Source organism: Anolis carolinensis, chromosome 1 (genome assembly GCF_035594765.1).
Source record: "Anolis carolinensis isolate JA03-04 chromosome 1, rAnoCar3.1.pri, whole genome shotgun sequence".
Classification (NCBI taxonomy): domain Eukaryota; kingdom Metazoa; phylum Chordata; class Lepidosauria; order Squamata; family Dactyloidae; genus Anolis; species Anolis carolinensis.
Genome location: NC_085841.1, coordinates 258,029,082 through 258,049,596, shown reverse-complemented (window position 1 = coordinate 258,049,596; position 20,515 = coordinate 258,029,082). Strand labels below are relative to the sequence as shown.

The 20,515-nt window shown below is 40.6% G+C and overlaps 1 protein-coding gene across 2 annotated transcripts in view; it reads right to left on the bottom strand.

Annotated features, from left to right (window-relative positions):
* Window positions 1–204: 204 nt before the first annotated feature.
* tkfc (triokinase and FMN cyclase) overlaps window positions 205–20,515 on the bottom strand; it is a 36,739-nt gene continuing 16,428 nt past the window's right edge. The window contains exons 11-17 of one of the 2 annotated variants that reach the window (XM_008115855.3): window positions 19,486–19,605; window positions 13,904–14,041; window positions 12,844–12,950; window positions 12,101–12,204; window positions 11,515–11,548; window positions 9,612–9,701; window positions 205–6,878 (exon numbers count right to left, since the gene is read on the bottom strand). In XM_008115855.3, coding sequence (XP_008114062.1) covers window positions 6,693–6,878; window positions 9,612–9,701; window positions 11,515–11,548; window positions 12,101–12,204; window positions 12,844–12,950; window positions 13,904–14,041; window positions 19,486–19,605 — 779 coding nt within the window. In that variant the 3' untranslated portion in view covers window positions 205–6,692. The remainder of the gene's footprint in view (window positions 6,879–9,611; window positions 9,702–11,514; window positions 11,549–12,100; window positions 12,205–12,843; window positions 12,951–13,903; window positions 14,042–19,485; window positions 19,606–20,515) is intronic. The other variant, XM_062967439.1, reaches the window with a different exon arrangement.

Below are 20,515 nucleotides of genomic sequence, written 5' to 3'. Positions count from 1 at the left end.
TCTCACCCGGAGGGACTCAGGGCGGCTTACAACAGTCGGCAAATTACATTGCCCAAAATACATTCAATAAAACAATAAAACTAATACAGTATCAAGTTTTTTGTAGGGCATCTGTATGATACAGCGATTCATTCTCTCTCTGTACTTTCCCCGTCGTTCTTTTGTCTTTTTTCCAGACCACAGAATGTTTTTTTTTTTTTAAAAAAAAAAAAACATTTTTGTTGTACTGTGCAGGTGTAAGCAGTGACAGTAGGTACAAAAATCTTGTGCACTGCAGCCGTGAGGGAAGGTAGGTGCTGAAGAAATAGACTGCTTGGAGCCAGGAGACTTAGCATAGTTCAGTGGTTCTCAGCCTGGGGTCCCCAGATGTTTTTGGCCTGGGGTCCCAGAAATCCTAACAGCTGATAAACTGGCTGGAATTTCTGGGAGCTGTAGCCCAGAACACCTGGGGACCCCAGGTTGAGAACCACTGACATAGCTGAAAAGGGCCTCATGGGCCATAAAGTTCAATCTCCTGCTCAGTACAGGATTTCCACTAAGGCAATCCCATTAGGAAGCTGTCCAACCTGTTTTTGAAGACTTCCAGAGAAAAAGATCCTGCCACCTCTCTAGGCAATTGGGTTCCTTCTAATATTAAATCAAAATTGACTCTACTGCAACAAAAAAACTATTAGATCTAATTCTACCCTCTGGGGCAGCAGAGAACAGGCCTACTCCCTCTTCTCTGATTTAACCTATTTTCCCTTGCCATCACTGCAATCCTGGTAGAAAGTCTAACCCCTGAAGTGCACCAGTAAGTCTTCAACTGATATTTGCAAATGTATATGGCCTTACTTATGCTTCTGTTGGGTGCAGTAACATATCAAGCAAGTGAATTGCTACTCGGTAGGTTGTAATACTTACCTTTCTAGTTGATAACTTTCTGTCGTTCTCATTTATTTCAGAGGTTTTTTAAACATATTTTAAAATCAGCACTGAAATGATTGCTTGGCTATAGTTTTAATGTTCAATCTGTGTGCAATGGCACCTAAATGCAAGAGGATTATCTTTTCCTGGTGGGAAAAGTAAGTCTGATTGCCTAAAAAAAAGTCTCCCCTCCTATTCATTCTGGCATGGTTCTGGATTTTTTCATGTTCCTTGATGAGTGAACTTTCACCCCCACTGGCAATTTTCAGGAGTGAAACATTTCTAAAATACCTAATGGAAAGCAAATATTGCACTCTGTTTCAATAGCAGGGATCTTATTGAGTGGTGCATTTAGAGGGGAAAGGGCTCCTCCTGTCTAACAATGCTATGGAGACATTATGGGAACAAGCAAGGTCTTTCTTCCTAATTAGGTCCTTCTTTTCTCCATTTCTGATTCAAAAGAAACAATCCTTAATTTTCTGAGATTTCATAAACTACCATTGGGTAACCATTCTAACATGAATAAGAACTACTAGCAGTTGCCATTCTAAAAACAAACAATCTCCTTTTACAGTGGTTCATTCTGAACCTTTTTCTTTGTAGCAGCAAGTCCAAAGTGTGTGCATGGGTGTCAAAACAGTACACGAACATATTACATAAATGTTAATCTTATGAAACACTTTCCTTTTATCTTTCAGTACTGTACCTCTTTGCACATGAAATTTTGAGAAACAACTTGTTTTCAGAGTTTAGCAGGTACATTCAGGGTTCATGCATTTTTTTTTATAGACTAGCCATTCTGAACTATTTTCTAGCACTATTTTCTAGGTTGGGGTTTATCTCCTTATTCTTATCTCTTATTCACCAATTTTATTTCCAGTAATGTACCCCTGTACATAGGAGAAAGTCCCTTTGCATTCAGTGTGATTTACTTGCATGCAACTGTGTGTTTTTCCCAGTAGCAAATGGTTATTTCCCTCTTGCTGCAGGTGAGTCTAGAAATTTTTCATAGTCTTTTCATAGAAATTTCATGATACAGCAGGAAAGCTCTGTGGGATCAGGATCCAAGTTTTACTCTTCCCGCTTCCTGGATGCATCACCCTAACAAGAAGGAAGGTGGCAGAATCTACCTTTGAAACAACCTTTTTTTTTGGGGGGGGGGGGGAGTGAAAGTATGGATGCTGCTTTAAAGCATCTGGAGAGCTCACCTTCAATTAGCCCAGTGGTTGGCAAAGTGAAACCCATGAGCCACATGCAGCCCCAAAGCCTGTTTAATGGTCCACAAAATGGTGAGGGGTCGCCATAACCTGAAATCTTTTTTCCAATTTTGGAGGTTTCCAAAAATGGTATTTTTTTGTTTACAGGTTGGAAGGTCTCAATTTTCCACCCCAAACCCCTAGATTTTAAAAAAATTGTACTGGATGTGGACTGGGTCATGTCTGGGTTGTATTTTTAATTGCTTTATTGTGCTAAACGTGGCCCGCAATGCCTCAGAAGCCAAAAAGTGGTTCCCAGGCCTTATTAAATGGCCCATCCCAAATTTATTCAGTGAGATGGGTGTATTCACTAGCATTTTAACAATGCACTACACTCCATTGCTTTTATTTTTTGGGGTGGGGGGAAACTGAGATGGGTGGTAAAAGCAGGCAGAACAACTGGCCTGAACAAACTTATTTTGCCAATGATCTCCTTTGTTGCCACTTAGTCCATAGCTTTTTTCCTCTTGCGACACCAGGAATTCCAACCTTATACATTGCCAGGTCATAAGATCATGTTGTTGTCTAAGCATAACAATCAAGATCCTATTTGCACTTTTTTTGAGGTGACCCAGTTTTCTTGTTTTTGTAATCTTTGTTTTGCAAAGTCATCTTGACAGAAATTGTTCTTTTAACTAAATAAATAATTGGCAGTGGTATTTGAGAAGGACATCCATGAAAGGGAGGGCTACTTTCCATGGTTAACCACATTAAGAGTCTCCTCTTAGAACAAGCAATGTATGTCTTCTGGGTCAGGAACCAGCCCTCGGCATGAAATTTAATTTGGGGTTGAATACTTCTTGATGTCACACGATGGAGAATAATGGTTTGGGGCACAGCTATCCTTATTGGATGGTCTTTCTTCTCTCGTTTTGTTACCAACGATTAGAAATAACTCACCAAAACCTAGGACACGTTATAAGGCGTGAAAAAATAAAGATATTCTTCCAGTCATCATCAGCTCCTCACATGGATAATTTTGCCACCTATCCCAAATAAAGATTTATTGTGTTGTTGAAGGCTTTCATGGCTGGAATCATTAGGTTGCTGTAAGTTTTTTGCGCTGTATGGCTATGCTCCAGCACCATTCTCTCCTGACATTTCACCTGCATCTGTGGCTGGTATCTGTAGAGATTCACCTCTGAAGATGCCAGCCACAGATGCAGGTGAAACATTAGGAGAGAATGGTGCTAGAATATGGCCATCCAGCCAAAAAACTCACAGCAATCTAAAGATATATTATTGGAGAAAGATATATTATTCTCTAATACCTTGTACAAATCAAGCTTATGAGAAGAGTTCTTGAACTTTGTGGATTATCTAGAACACTGCTGCCGACAGTATATAAATATTGGGGGGTAGCAATCATTTTTTCACTAACTGATGTCATATCTATCTCTTGTCTACAATTCTTTTATTTCCTGGAAATGTATCCAGGAACTACCACTTCAATCTAGAACTATTTTATCCAGGTTTCAGGCTTGGCTATGGAACAAGCATTTTGTTCGTGGGTGGATATTCTAGGTTGGGAATTAGATAGGGACTGTGTTCTTACTAGTTCTTTGCAGCTTTCAATACACCAACCATTGTCATCTTCTAGTATGGTAATTGGGGTAATGTTTTGCAGGGCACGTCCTCCATGGAGGAGTGAATTTTGGAGGCAATGCTGAGCACTAGTTTAGTGCCAAAGCAGTTGTTTGGTCTCTTAGGGCTCTCTTAATTTTGATATTGGAAGCTATCCACTTTAGAAGCTTGGTCCAAATAGATGCCAATTCCAATTTCTCCTTTGCACCTAAATCCAAACACATTGTTTTAGTTCTGCATTTAAATTACTGTAGTATGCTGTGTGGGAGAAATTTCAGTGTTTTGAAGCTTGTTGGTTTTGTATGCCTTCAAATAATTCCGATTTAAAGCATCCCTAAAGTTAACCTATCACTGATCTTTTGTTCAGATTGGGTTTATCTTGGACTTCCTTTGAAGCTGAGAGAGAATGATTGCCCAAGGCATCCAGTGGACTAGCGCAGACAAGCAGGGATTCGAACGCTGGTCTCCAGCCATAGCCTAAGACTCAAGCTATTACATCATGCTGACTCTACATGGTCCTAAATCTATAGCCAGACTTGATTTGGGCCAACTCTAGAGTGCAGTATTACCTTGTTATGACAATTTAACAGATTTATTCTGGACAGAGATCATAGGGTTGATAATGATCTCTGAAATCTTATATACTTTTGATTCAGACTATTATCTGAAGGACTGTATTGTCTCACACTAGCCTGCCTGACATTTTTGAGAAACAACAGAGCATTCTCTAAGGTTGCACTCCCAGCTGTAGAACTTCCTTCAAAAAGAAGAAAAGATGTTTTTGTTCAGATGGCTTTTGGCAACGGATGGTTGCTGAGAAAAGGGTAACTGTGGATGCTTTGTGTTAATGTTTTTAATTATGTTTAATTAAAGTGTTTTAATACAGTAACTATTTATATTTCTCTTCTTGTGATCTGCCTGTGTTCTACTTTTGGGAAAAAGATAGGATATAAAGCATGGTTTATCTTGACAAGATAATATCAGGAACACGCAAAAGCCTTTCCTCAATTCATAGACAAAGTGGGATGAACAAATATGTAATTTCTTAGGATTTTTCTGCAATAAATGTGCAATCTTGAATTCCATTTATTTCTTCATTAGTTCTAGCTGGAGACTAAGCAGAGGGTTAAACTAAATAGTCCATGAGACCCTTTCCATCTCTGTGGTTTTAAAACTCAATTACAGGCTTTGATATTCTTTGTGCTGAAGTTTTCAGAAATGTTGAGACACTGTTGTACTTTTTTTAAGGAAGCTGATCTTTAGGAAAGATTACATTGCCACTGTACTAACAAGCTGCTCAATATCTGTTGAGTCATTGCAGGAGTCTATGTATCAATCTAAACATGATCTTCAAGTTCAAAGTGAATACCTCTGCTCCCTTCAGTGTGAAGGCTGATTTGTCCTGACTGATCTGGATCTAGCCTTACCTCTAGAACTCCCTTCCTAGAGAGACTACAATGACCCCATCCTTCCTTGTTTTTGTAGGCAGGTAAAATGTTTCTCTGCCATCAGGCATGTATGGACTGTGCAATTACTTTGTTTTAATTTGCACTGTGTCATATTTATTGTTGGACACCTTGAGTCTCTATATTGGGCAAAAAGCAGGACAAAAAAATTAAATTACCACTTAAGATACCAAGCCAAAAATTGTATTTCTCCATAAATTTAAAATATTTCAACATTTTATCCTTAAGCTTAACCTTTTCACTCTTATTTTTGTATGCTACTTAGGTGAAGGGGTGTCTAAAAATATTAATGTGCTTTAGCTATCAGGAGTTTGGGTAGTACTGGCTTAACCCGTGTGCTTATAATCCTTACAGAATTTACCTTTTGTGAGCTGCAACTATTAAAACTCACTTTTATCTCACAAGAGTGAGTTGGATGTTGCCTGACATTATTTGTGATCTGTTGACAGATCATTCAAAATCCATTGTATTCCAGTAACAGTTGCAAGATCTGCTGGAAATTCCTAAAGGCAGTGGATTTCAAAGGGAATTAGTTGTAGCTATCTTTGTTATTTTTGCTTATTCACTAGTATATTTTGTTAAGTTTCAGAATGTCTTGTAATAGAAGTTGTGCCACAGACAAAATAACTTGATTGACACTTTTATGACAAATTTCATGAGTAAGGACTAAAAGGATTAAATGTTATATATCAAGAGTAATCTGGTTCAACTATATAGTAGCATGCTTTTCAGAATTCAGAGATACAAATTTTTTGAGTTAAAGACCTACTCTTATTTTTGGAGAGAGTGATGTGTACAATGAGAAACATAGTTGCTTTTACATAGTCGTTGATAAGTTTTTAACAAGTTAAACTGACCAAGTCTACTAATCTTGTCCCCCAATATTCTTGAACATAGTTATTTATGAAGTTTTTCATAAAGATATCCTGCTCTAATCATAGAGGGGTATATATTGAAATCTTAGTTGGCATAGTTAAATGAGAATGTTTAAAAGTGCAGTACTGGTTAAGTATAGCAGTAAATGGGCTTCAAGTCAAAGTTGGAAACTGTGCAGCCCCTCAGATGATGAAGAACTGCAACTCACAGCAGCCTTAGCCATAATAGCCACTGGTGAGAAATGCTGGGACCTTCAGATCAATAGCTCCTGGTGGTTTGCACAACTCCTACCTATGGTTTATGCCAAAGACTTCAGCGGAAGTCAGTGTAGGAACAGACATAGAACCAGCTCCAAAAACAAGACAGGGCCTCTTATTCACAAAACAAAATGATTGATCCTGAAACAAGAACATAAAGCCCAGTCCTGTTGTCATACGTGGGTTCGTGGAAACAACCCACAGTAGCAATTCACTACAAGAGGGCTCTCAGTCAGGAATGTGAAGGGTAAGTTAGAGCAGGAGCACAGAATCATTTTGAAGGTACTGTGATTCAAGGAGAAAGCCCTGCAGAAGAGAAGAACAGCTGCATGGCATTTTAGCAAGTTCTAGGCTACGCTCTGAATCATGGAATGGGATGGTTTACTCTGCAGCCCTTCCAAAACTGCACGAAGAATTGCAGCAGCTGCCACGGCCCCAGGGTCTGGCTGATCTAGGCGGGCTGAACTGATGTAACTGGCTCTGCCGGCAGCAGCTTCCATGTTCTTTGTAGATTCAGCAGCAGCTTCGGCCTCCTGATGAAAACCAGCAGAAATGTAGTAGTAAATAGACTCAAGGGCAAAGGCATTTACATTATTTTCAACTTGAAACCATACTGAAGAATTTGGATTGTACAGTCTATTTTTTAACCTGAGAGAACACTGTTCTCCACCATGACTCTATGGTCAACCTCTGCTGGAAGCTGATCATAAAGTAACACTGGAGTACCAGCAATTTCTAGAGAAGCATTTTCTAGGAACCTTTACAACTTCCAGCATGACTTTGTGGGAAACATCTGGAGGAAGATTGTTACAGAGTCACAGTGGAGAACCTATAGATTTCTAGGAAGTACATTTTAATCAAATCTGTGAATAATCAAACCCACAAAAATCAAACTCGCAAACGTAGAAGGACTTTATCTATCTCTATATATAAAAGAGTGATGGCATCACGGCAATTCACAAAACAACAAAAGTACAGGCCCCCCAACCTCAAAATTTGACAACACAACCCATCATCCACGCCTCAAGGTTGATACAACAAAAAGAAAAGAAAAATAAAGTCCTAATTAGAGAGAGAGCAATAATTTTTTTTATCCAATTGCTGCCAGTTTAGAGGGCTAATCTCTGCCCACTTGGTTGCCTAGCAACCAAGGGACAGCCAGGTTTCAGTTAGGAGACAGGTAGATTTAGGCCTCATTTAGACTTCTTCCACAGATTATCTAATTTGCACTGGATTATATGGCAGTGTAGACTCAAGGCCCTTCAACACAGCTATATAACCCATTTATAATCTTATATTATCTGCTTTGCACTGGATTATCTTGACTCCACACTGCCATATAATCCACTTCAGTGTGCATTTTATACAGCTGTGAAGAAGGGGCCTCAGATAATCCAGTTCTAAGCAGATAATTTAAGATTATCAATATACAGTAGAGTCTCACTTATCCAACGTAAACAGGCCGGCAGGATAAGTGAATATGTTGGATAATAAGAAGGGATTCAGGAAAAGCCAATTAAACATCAAATTAGGTAATCGTTATACAAATTAAGCACCAAAACATCATATTATACAACAAATTTGACAGAAAAGGTAGTTCCATGCGCAGTAATGCTATGTAGTATTTACAGTAGAGTCTCACTTATCCAACACTCGCTTATCCAACGTTCTGGATTATCCAACGCATTTTTGTAGTCAATGCTTTCAATATATCGTGATATTTTGGTGCTAAATTCATAAATACAGTAATTACTATATAGCATTACTGTGTACTGAACTACTTTTTCTGACAAATTTGTTGTCTAACATGTTTTGGTGCTTAATTTGTAAAATCATAACTTAATTTGATGTTTAATAGGGTTATCCTTAATTCCTCATCCAACATATTCGCTTATCCAATGTTCTGCCGGCCCGTTTATGTTGGATAAGTGAGACTCTACTGTACTGTATTTACAAATTTACCACTAAAATATCACAATGAATTTAAAACACTGACTACAAAAACATTGATTATGAAAAGGCAGACTGCGTTGGATAATCCAGAACATTGTATAAGCGAATGTTGGATAAGTGAGATTCTTCTTTAATATGAAATAATTACTGGGATAGAATAATGCAGAACAATATAATCTCTAAAACCAGGACAGTAAATAAACAGGGGAATTCCACACAGGAAACAATCGGGGCCAGCTAACACCTCCCAACAAAGTATTCCCATCATCAAAGTCTGGAAAATCCTCTGTTTTCTCAGGGCCACAGACAGTAGAAGCACATAAAATATCGCAAACAACACCACTCTGAAAACAAGGGAATTCCAGACAGGAAACAATCAGGGCCAGCTAACACCTCCCAACAAAAAATTCACTCAGGGAGGAAACAGCCAGGCTTTAAAGCTGCAAGGCTATTACATCCTAATCATTTTTCCTAATTGCAGCATTCATACTTGCCTCCAACAAACAAACAAAAACAATCAGAAATATTGTATATTCACAACCTTTAGGAAATAATATCCCCTGATGGCGCAGCGTGTTAAAGCGCTGAGCTGCTGAACTTCTGGACCGAAAGGCCACAGGTTTGAATTGGGGGAGCGGAGAGACCCCACACTGTTAGCACCAACTTCTGCCAACCCAGAAGTTTGAAAACATGCAAATGTGAGTGCATCAATAGGTACTGCTCTGGCGGGAAGGTAACGCCGCTCCATGCAGTCATTCCACATGACCTTGGAGGAGTCTACGGACAACGCCGGCTCTTCGGCTTAGAAATGGAGATGAGCACCAACCTCCAGAGTCATTGGACACGACTGGACTTAATGTCTGGGGAAAACCTTTACCCTTGACCTTAACTACCACCAATTCGTCAATACTTTATTTCCCATACCACCATACTTCGCCACAGCAACGCGTGGCCGGGCACAGCTAGTATTGACTGATTGTATTTATGTACTGCCTTTTCCCTAGTGTAGAACCCATTTGCTTCCAACTACTATGATTTTAAATCCTGCAAATAAACCACTGTTAAGATTCCTAATGTTCATGTTTTTGGGGTGGGTGGGTTCAGATTCCCAAAGCAAAATTCTTTAGAATTATTTCAAGTAGATTGTTATCCATAATTGTTAATCTGAGAGGAAAATATAGACAGTTTATCTCAAACAATGGATACCCAATGTATGCATGTGGTGTGAAAAAATATACTCAACAGCATGCCTCTTCTCATTAAATTATGAAAAGGTTATTTATTTTAGGCTACATGCATATGAATAAACTCACCTGTACAGCTTTGGCCAGAACCTGCATTGCATTTGCCTTTGGTTTCTTCAGATTTCTGAGTTCTGCAGCAGCAGCACAGAGTGAATCCAGCTAGACAAGAGATTTATGAAACAGCAGCTCTATCAGGGCAATAAAAGAACGTCTTTATCTCACATTGTGACAAGGATTGTCTGGCTTAGCCTGGAACTCTTGAAAGAGAAAGCCACAAAGGATTGTTTGTATGTAAGATTATAGCAGAAGAGATACAATGTATGATCTCATTAACACCAATTATATAAATGTTTTTATTGCATAAATATAAAAGTCCTATCATATAGGATTTAAATAGAAAATTCCACTAAAACAGTACTGGAAAGATTCTGAAAGCTTTGTTGCTGGTACAAAATTTATTCCTGTCTAATATAACACTATATTGTACACAATATCTAGATCTCAGATATTTTTATGTACATCTTCAGAGTTAATTAATTTTAGTAACCACCCTTAATATCAGTTAGCAGAAATAAAATAGAAATCTATTTATGTATTAAAGTGCTCCTGCAACACTGAGCCCCTTGTAATATATGAAGAAGCCCTAGGAAAAAGTAATGTGAACTGATACATCATGAAGTCACTAGTGCCAAGCATATAGCAAATGTAATTGCGTGACCCAATCTTCTATCTATATATCTATATATAGATATATATAAATGTAATGTGTGTTTTTCCCATGGAGTAAACAACAAAACCACTGAACCAAATCACACCACATTTGGCCACACAAGACATAGTCACCCAATCTGTCTTTCAACCAAAAACACATAGAAAAATAAAGACCAAATTACAGAGCTGTTCTCCCTCTGGCTGCCAGTTAGAAGGCTACCCCCCCCCCCCCCCCACACACACACACACACACACTTCAGGCCTTGCTCCCTTTGTTTCCTAACACCCTCAGGCACCATGGTTGGGGATTTCCTTAGGCCTATAAAATACAGATTATCTGATTTGAACTGGATTATATGACAGTGTAGATTCAAGGCCCTTCCACACAGCTATATAACCTAGAATGCCAAGGGAGATAATCCACAGTTTCTCCTTTGAACTGGATTATCTTGAATCCACACTGCCATATAATCCAGTTCAGTGTGGATTTTTTTTACAGTTGTGTAGAAGGGGCCTCATATAATCCAGTTGAAAGCAGATAATATAAGGTCATAAATATACTGTAATATATAAAAATTACTGTGCAATAATAAAACTGAAAAATATAATCTCTAAAATCAGGACAGTAAATAAAGAACCACACTTTGAAAACAGGGGAATTCCAGACAGGAAACAATCAGGGCCAACTAACACCTCCCAACAAAAAATTCCCACATGGAGAAAGCTGAAGAGGAAGAAAAGTAGTGTGTATTATTGGAGTTGTTGTTGTTGTTGTTGTTGTTATTTAAACTCTGAAAACAGAACAATAAATGAAGAACAACACTCTGAAAACAGGAGAATTCCAGACATGAAACAATCAGGGCCAGCTAACATTTCCCAACAAAAGATTCCCCCAGGGAGGAAGCAGCCAGTCTTTGAAGCTGAAAGGCCATTATATGCTAATCATTCTGGTTAATTGAAGCATTCATACTTGCCTCCAACACTCAAAAAAGGAACAGCCAGAAATATTGTATATTCACAGCTTTAGGAGTAACATATACTAACTACCACCAATTCCTCAATACTTTTATTTCCCATACCACCACACTTTACCACAGCAACGCGTGGCTAGGCACAGCTAGTTTATTAGAATTGTGTGCAAGTTCTGTAAAATGTGAAGCTAAGCAAAAACAGAAAACTACAGAGGTCACTTTCACCTCAAGTTGAATCAAGGCAACTGAAGAGACAGTAAAGGACAGACATGGGTATATTACTCACTCACCATGGTCCTATCTCCAGGTGCTGCTCCTCCATACCTGGCAGATAAAAACAGTCAGCAGCATAGCATGCACATGTACACAGGGCCATATGTCACAAACAGCAGCTGGATTCACACAGAACCATGAATCAGCATTTGGACAAATACAGATTTGCCATGAATCTTCCAAATACTTACAAACATCATATATGTGCTCCTACTTGGCTCCTCTCACTGGTGTCCAAATGAATCTGAAATCTTACCACAAGGGCAAGGATTTTGGCTTCTTGAGTTCTTTACAATACAGATACTAAATGAGGAATTGTTCTTGGCTAATGAATGCTGACTTGTTTGGCAGTAAAATAAAAATCCTGAGTTGGCATGCTTTTGATTCTGGTTTAGCTACCTGAGTTGAGCAATTAGCAGTAAGGCCAGAATGAATGTGCTATAAACATATCAGTGCACAGTTCATTAACAAATCAGGATAGACTAGAATCCTGTTTTAAAATTTTGTGGGAATGCAGAGACTTTCTCCTTTGAAGGAAGGACAAAAATAAGAAAGAGTTGTGATACATCACTTCTGTTACAATTGTGTAAAGGCAACACTTACGTCATCATGGCCTTAATACCAGCGTCCATAGCCAACGACCAGAATGACAAGTCATCTCCAAGCCGTAAGGGCTGAGCAGCTGCTGTTAGAAACAGTCCATAGAGCTGTAATATGAAGGGGGACAGCATCTGTAACCACCATGTGTAAGCATCATATGTAGGACTTCTCTTTTATGTACAGGCAGTCCCTGAGTTACAAACATTCAACTTACAAATGACTCATAGTTAAGAACAGGGACATAGTGAAGACAACAGGAAGTGAGATAAATCAACCCCTCGGAAGGGAAATTCATTCCTGAAAGAGTTACCATGTGGAAAAGGGATCTCCACTGCAGCTTTAGTACCAACCCTTGTTTCCACAACAAACCATTTTTTCAAAATCCACTGATAATTCCATAACTAGAAGTTCCTGATACTTCCAAATTGTGTAGATTGAATATTTTACCTATGTTGGAAACCACCCTGAGTCCCTTTGGAGAGATAGAGCAGTATACAAATAAAGTTTTATTATTATTATTATATTTCCCCTCTCGACCAACCCAGAGAAAACAAGAATGTTACATTTTATTGCATTTACAAATTTACATGCATATTTTTTTAATTCAGTAATAAAAAAATTATCTCTTTCTAATTCACTGTTCACTCTCTCATTATACAAACATGCCAAAACTAGGAGTAATATTAGCTCTTAGTATGTGGCTAGCAGCTATTGGGGTTTTCTTAAGGAGGGTGTCCAAAACTCACAGCGCCTGAAGAACCCCCCATCTTCTCCAGCAAGAGCTTTGCAAGGGAAGAGAGCAACTTAGAGGGGTGAGCCGGCAGAGGTCTTGCTTCCATCCATTCCTGGATTGCTAAGGAAACAATACTCATAGATTATAGATATTTTTTTCCAACTTGTGTCCACTCACTCAATAATAATTCATAATTCTACTTTACTATAAACCGCAATGTTCCCCCACTTTTATTGTATTCTTTGGAAAAATCACAAAGATAAAATAAATAAATAAATAAAAACAAACAAACAATAATGTCATCGACCCCCCCCCCCCCCCATGTAGGTCATAGCCCTGTTGACCATAAAACAAAATCCAAAATACATATTATGTTAGTGTCTTTTAGATGGCCTAATAGAGTTATTATCATAATGTGAATACTGAATATCATGTAGCAGAAAGAAGCAATATACTCTTGCATTGAAAAGTTTTAAGGGATTGTTTTTCTTTGGTTTGCAAATTTCTATTCCAATTCAGAAATGTTAGCAGAATTGTTTTGCAAAACAAGTTCAGTTTTCCACTACCAATTTTGTTAGCTCTTTGTGAAGTACCTGTTGCTGAAAAATATGAATTCCATAGCATCACTAAGGAATTACTTAACTTGGGGGATGGAAGTTGGGGAGAGGATCGGATAACTACTTCACTGAGGATTTGTCACCCTCTTGAACAGGAATTGTTCCCCTTTCTGAAAATTATCTGCTCTATTTCAGTATAATGTATAATCAACACACCATTTGAAGGATACATTATCTTGCCACATAGAAGCTGCAAAAGCTATAGCTCCTATTCTTAAGATTCTTGCCCCAGAAAATGTTTCTGCTAATCAATACTGATAATAGGCAAAAGAGATATACTAATTGGTTGAATTCCATTTTTGAAGAAAAGGCAGGATATAAACAAATATGATAATCATGATATGTTGTTAACACAAAATATCTTAAAGAAACAGTTCCCAGCAATGAACATTATCATGGGAGATAAACAGGACCTAATAGCTTAAGATACAACAAAGTTGTTCAAAGATGGCTAACCTCTGGCTGCCCGTGCGTGTGTGCTGCCACAGTCCCCATCACCTGCAGCCCGATCCAGATCATTCAGCTCTTCCTGTAGGCTCAGCAGTCTGTCACAGACCTTCTCTAGAACTTGCCTCACATAGGGGGAGGGTGGTACTAGAAGAATTCCAGGTTATTTCAACAACAGCAAAGCTCTTACCTTTACATTTTGCTCTGTAGATCAAGTATTGATGTTACTGTTGATTTTCCTTTCATACATTTGCCTCGATCCAAATGAGCCCCCCAAATCAATGGAACTTGCCTAAAAGTTGACTTACCAGGTTTCCACTGATTCTATAGGTCAACTTTAGTTTGGATAAGCGACTACATGTATGTGTATAAGAGGTAACAATTACTTTATCAGAAGGTTATGTTTATTGGATTTCTAAATATGGTTTGGCTAGGAAGTTCAGTTAGAAATGAAATAATACAAATATACAAGTGTTTGATCTTACTTACTTACTTAGGCGATCCCTCGTAGTTCGAGGACAATAGTCTTCCATCCTTGGTGTCTTGGGTGTGTGTTCTTAGGTGGCTGAAGAGACCGATTCTTGACCCGCATATTCTCCCGCAGTGAGGACACCGGTTTCCAGGTGGAAGGCGGTCCCGGTCGGGGTTGGCTTGACGGGCCTTCCTCTTGGCACGTTTCTCCCTTAAGCCCTCCGTTCGTGCCTCTTCGAACTCCGCAGCACTGCTGGTTACAGCTGACCTCCAATTGGAGCGCTCAAGGGCCAGGGCTTCCCAGTTCTCAGTGTCTATGCCACAGTTTTTAAGGTTGGCTTTGAGCCCATCTTTAAATCTCTTTTCCTGCCCACCAACATTCCGTTTCCCATTCTTGAGTTCGGAGTAGAGGAGCTGCTTTGGGAGACGGTGATCGGGCATTCGGACAACGTGGCCAGTCCAGTGGAGTTGATGGCGTAGGAGCATTGCTTCAATGCTGGTGGTCTTTGCTTCTTCCAGCATGCTGACATTTGTCCGCCTGTCTTCCCAAGAGATTTGCAGGATTTTCCTGAGGCAACGCTGATGGAAACGCTCCAGGAGTTTGGTGTGACGTCTATACACAGTCCACGTTTCGCAGGCGTAGAGCAGGGTTGGGAGGACAATGGCTTTATAAACAAGCACCTTGGTATCTCTACGGATGTCTTGGTCATCAAACACTCTCTGCTTCATACGGAAAAATGCTGCGCTCGCAGAGCTCAGGCGGTGTTGTATTTCGGTGTCGATGTTGACTTTTGTGGAGAGGTGGCTGCCAAGGTAGCGGAAATGGTCGACATTTTCTAATGTTACACCGTTAAGCTGTATTCCTGGCTTTGCAGAGGGATTAGCTGGTGCCTGTTGGAAGAGCACTTTGGTTTTCTCGATGTTCAGTGAGAGGCCGAGCTTCTCGTATGCTTCTGCGAAGGTGTTTAGAGTGGCTTGTAGGTCTTCTTCAGAATGCGCACAGACTACGTTGTCATCAGCATATTGGAGTTCTATAACAGATGTTGTGGTGACCTTGGTTTTGGCTCTCAGTCTGCTGAGGTTAAATAGCTTGCCATCTGTCCGATAGATGATTTCCACTCCGGTGGGAAGCTTCCCATCAACAAGGTGAAGTATCATAGCGATGAAGATGGAAAATAAGGTGGGGGCAATAACACATCCCTGCTTGACACCTGATTCCACCTTAAATGGGTCACTTTGGGAGCCGTTGCTGTCCAAGACTGTTGCCATCATGTCATCATGGAGGAGCTGCAGGATGTTCACAAATTTGTCAGGGCACCCGATTTTTTGGAGGATGGTCCAGAGAGCGCTGCGATTCACTGTGTCAAATGCAAGGTCAATGAATGCCATGTACAGAGGTTGGTTTTGTTCCCTGCATTTTTCTTGGAGCTGTCGAGCAGTGAAGATCATGTCCACTGTTCCTCTGGAGGGGCGGAAGCCATTCTGAGATTCTGGGAGGGTGTCTTCTGAGACAGGGAGAAGGCGGTTTGCAAGGATTCTTGCAAGGATTTTCCCGGCAGAGGTTAGAAGGGAGATACCACGATAGTTCCCGCAGTCTGTTCTGTCCCTTTTCTTGAAAAGGGTGATGATGGTGGCATCCTTGAAGTCAGCTGGGATTTTCTCGGTCATCCACACCTTTTCAATGAGCTGGTGGAGTTGTTGTATCAGCTCAGGTCCACCCTCTTTGAAGATTTCAGCAGGAATCCCATCAGGTCCGCTGGCTTTGTTGTTTTTTTGTTGGCTGATGGCATTGCTGACTTCTTCCAAACTAGGCAGTGCTGCAAGCTCATCCCTAGTTTGTTGTTTGGATTTGTGAGAGGGTCTCTTCGGCCACATTGGAGCTGCGATTCAGCAGGTTCTGGTAGTGCTCTTTCCAACGTAGTGCAATTGATGTTTTGTCCTTAAGAATTTTGGTTCCATCTGATGAGCGTAGGGGCTGTATGCCATGGTTTCTTGGTCCATAAATGATCTTTGTGGCTTTGAAAAATCCCTGAGCGTCATGGGTATCTGCAAGGGTTGGATTTCTTCAGCCTTCTTTGTCCACCAGATGTTCTTGAGTTCTCTGGTACTTCTTTGGACCTCAGCTTTTGCACTGGCATAGATCTTTTTCTTGGCAGCACAGTTGGCGTCTCTCTGCCATGTTTGGAAGGCTTTCCTTTTGTTATCAATCAGCTGTTGGATCTCTTTGTCGTTATCATCAAACCAGTCTTGATGTTTCTTGGTTTGGTATCCAGTGCTTTCTTCGCAAGCTGTGATGATGGAGGTCTTCAGTTTGTTCCAATGTTCCTCAACATTTTCGGGGTGTTCTGTGGGTAGATGATCTTTGAGTGTTGTTTGGAGAAGGGCTCGTTTGGAGGGCTCCTGGAGGGCTTGGGTGTTCATTTTGCGCCTTGTTTTTCTTCCTTGGAGACTGCGTTTGGGGACGATCTTGATAGCCATCGTGGATCGGATTAACCTGTGGTCCGTCCAGCAGTCATCAGTACCTGTCATGGCTCTTGTGAGAAGCACATCGCGGCGGTCTCTGGCACGTGTGATAACATAGTCCAAGAGGTGCCAATGCTTTGACCGAGGGTGCTTCCATGATGTCTTGAGCTTGTTTTTCTGGCGGAAGAGCGTGTTGGTGATGACAAGGTTGTGCTCTCCACATTTGGTGAGAAGCAAGATGCCATTCGAGTTGCTGTTTCCGACCCCGTCTTTTCCTATGATCCCTGGCCACAGGTCGGAGTCCCTTCCGACTCTTGCATTAAAGTCCCCCAGGAGGATGATTTTGTCCTCCTTAGGTATCTCCGATAGGATGGTGTCCAGCTGACAGTAAAATTTTTCCTTGATGTCTTCGTCAGCATCTAGAGTTGGTGCATATGATGGTTGCCTGTTGGTTTTTGGCAAGGTTAATTCGGAGGGTTGAGAGTCGTTCGTTGATGCCAGTGGGTGCCTCAGTCAGGTACTTCACCAGGTCGTTTCTGATCGCAAAGCCAACTCCGTGTATTCTTCGCTCTTCTTCAGGCAGTCCCTTCCAGAAGAAGGTGTAGCCTCCCTTTTCTTCCTTCAGCTGTCCCTCTCCTGCTCTCCGGGTCTCCCGAAGGGCTGCTATGTCGATCTTAAAGCGTCCCAGCTCCCTTGCAATGATAGCAGTCCTGCGTTCAGGGCGTTCATTGTCAGTGTTATCCAACAGTGTCCGTACGTTCCATGTTCCAAAGTTCATTTTTCTTTTTTGGCCGCAGAGTGGTGACCCCTCTGGACGCGGCAGTCCAGTCAGGGTAGGAGAGGCAGACTATGTTTAGGGCACCTTTTCTAGCCCCTTCCCCGTGTGGGGTGAGCAGAGCGGATCCTAAAAAGGGCTGCTCAGTCATGGATACAGCTGCCGGACTACTCAACTGCCTCGGTCCTTGAGGTAGAACGACTGAGTCCATATCCACCGCCCATGTGCCAGTCTGTGACTAGGGGCTTCCAGATTTCACAGTCCTGCCCCCGTCGCCACTCGCTGATTGCCATGGGACTTTTGTAGGTTTGTTTTTATTTTTGTTGGAAGACGCCTGTGCGTGATTTTTTTTAACGTGTGGAGATCGGTGCACGGCCGGTCAACACACAGTCTTCACAGAGTGAGGTTCCAGCAGTGGTGTGGTTAACACAACGAAAGTGGCTTCTCAGTCTGTTGCAGCCTTCTTCCGCCTTCACAGCCGTTGTAACATGTACCATGTTATCCTCCGCCTGCTCCGCCGTTGAGGTCTTTGGGTCTTCGGATTGTGCTTGGTCTGGAACCTCCCCTGCAGCCACTCCTGGGAGTGCATCACTCCAGTGGTTGTGCCCACAGGTTCATCGGAACATGCAACCCCCCTCACCACGGCAAGGTGACAATCCATCGAGTATAAACGGATAGATCAGGCATGGGCAAACTTTGCCCAAGTGTTTGATCTATGATCATCTAGTCATATGTAAGTCACTTACACTAAATCATGGGTTATTATTAGTGTGTGAAGTGACACACTAAGGGTTGTCTTAAAATAAGGGTTGTCTTAAAATACACTTTCTAGGTTGAACAGTCCTAATTTAGTCCCCAAGCAGCCAAATGTCTCTGCTAAGAAAATATAGAATTCTTTCTTGATGTATGGGCATATAATATTTAGATAAGGATCACTTTATGACCAGACTTATCTTTCATAGTTTTATTGTTAAAAGCTTTATGCAACACAAACAAGATTGGAAAGCTGACAATGGTTTTTATACAGGAAAAATAACATTTGTCAAACTATAACAGTTAGGTTTCCATGTATTTACAAACCGGAAATCCTTATCACAGCAAATTCCTGGTTTTATACCTATCTATTATATGCCTTTACTAGCACTTAAGGTGTCCTGGTTTATAGCCTCCCATTCAGGTATATCCTTATCAGACTGATGAGAGCTGCTTCTGCTGTTGTTTTATGACATTTCCATTGTGCTACTATGGCCAGGTTCAAAAGTTAAACTAGACAGCAATTCTATTAAGTAATCTTTTGAGTGCTTTTTGAATGGCATACATTTGATTCAAAACTTTCTTGATGATATGATATTCAGAATCTATTTACTGGATTTCCTAATGTATTCCAATTACTAAATATACTAGTGTTATATGGCAAACTATTGCAATATCTCATTATTTCACAGAAATAATCCTGACTGATCTTTTGCATATTCAAACAGAAATGCTATGATCTTTTGCATATTCAAAAAGAAATGCTATCATCAAAGAATATCTTATTAGTATTGTACAGATGGACTATTGAGTTACGGGAGGATTTTGTTTTCTATGTCATGCAAATTGTGAAAAGGCAAAAGTCTAACAGAGGCTGCAAATGGAAAGTAGAAACCAATGCTTTCCTTATATTGATTAAAAGCTATACACGACCCTGGTCAAAACTCTCTTTCACCCAGACTTTCAGACAAGATTCCTTAGAAGCAATGCCTGTCCCTCTAGGGTTTTTTTTTTAAGCCCACAATGTATCCTAAAGAAAATATGTCCTGTCATGTCAGAAATCCAGTGAAAGAATGAGGCTACAACATAACAGCAAATCCCGAGTAGGAGAAGATGGTTCAAACAGTACCTGGTGGCGGAAAAGACTCCTCTTCCTCAAGTTTCTCTTTGGGTGCTATCCTCTCTCTTTTCTGGCCTGAGATGGACATTTTGGCAGGTTGTGACCAGGCAACAGCTGTAGTATCTGAATCTGGGAATTAGAATGCAACCATGAGCTGCAGTTGTAAACAGTTTAACAACAGCATGGCTCAGATTTATCGGAAAGTTGTGCTTCCTTAGGCAAGGAATACTCAGAGAGTTTTTTTTTGCCAGTTTCTTCCTCTGAAATCTAGCCTACAGCACCTGGTATACAGATGGTTTTCCATTAAAAGAATAACAAGGGCTGACTCTGCTTAGGTTCTAAGATCAGACAGGATCTGGTGCCTATAGGGTATTTTAGGCCGTTCATTCAAAATACATTAACAGATACATTACTTGAAAATTTTCATCATATTTTTATTAGGCAAATATAAAAGAGCTGGAAAGCTAGTCAAGAAAGGGCTTGTATTAATGAGAGACAGGCATATACTACTAGTCAGGTTGTTCTTGTCAGGGTATTGTGTATTGTGAAATGTTAAAATCAATCTGGATACAGCAATCATGGAGTTAATGAGAGTCTGCTATGATTGATGTATCACAGGACCAATGGGTCAAGTGTGTTTTGACCGGGACTTACTATCTTGGTTCCTGTGGAATGCGAGGGAGTGGTTGGTTTCCTGTGTCGAGCGGAGAACAGCGATGAGCAATGTGCTGTGTGTGTGCATGGGTGCTTTCGGAAAGCACTCATGGAGGAAAGGACTGAATTGACTCTATTTGTATATAGATCATGTAAATAAAGTTTAATCAACAGTTGGACTTCGTCTGCTGGAGTGAGTTTATCCAGTGCTGTTTTCCACACGGGGAAACAGTCTGGAGAGAAGGAGGTGAAGACTGGGATGGTGAATTTTTGGATTTCACTCTGCTACCCATCATCCCCGCTGACATTGGGTTATGGGCCCAGGCCTCCACGCTTCCTGCTGCGCAGTAGATGGAGATGCTGATGGCTGGTGAGCTTTCAGCAA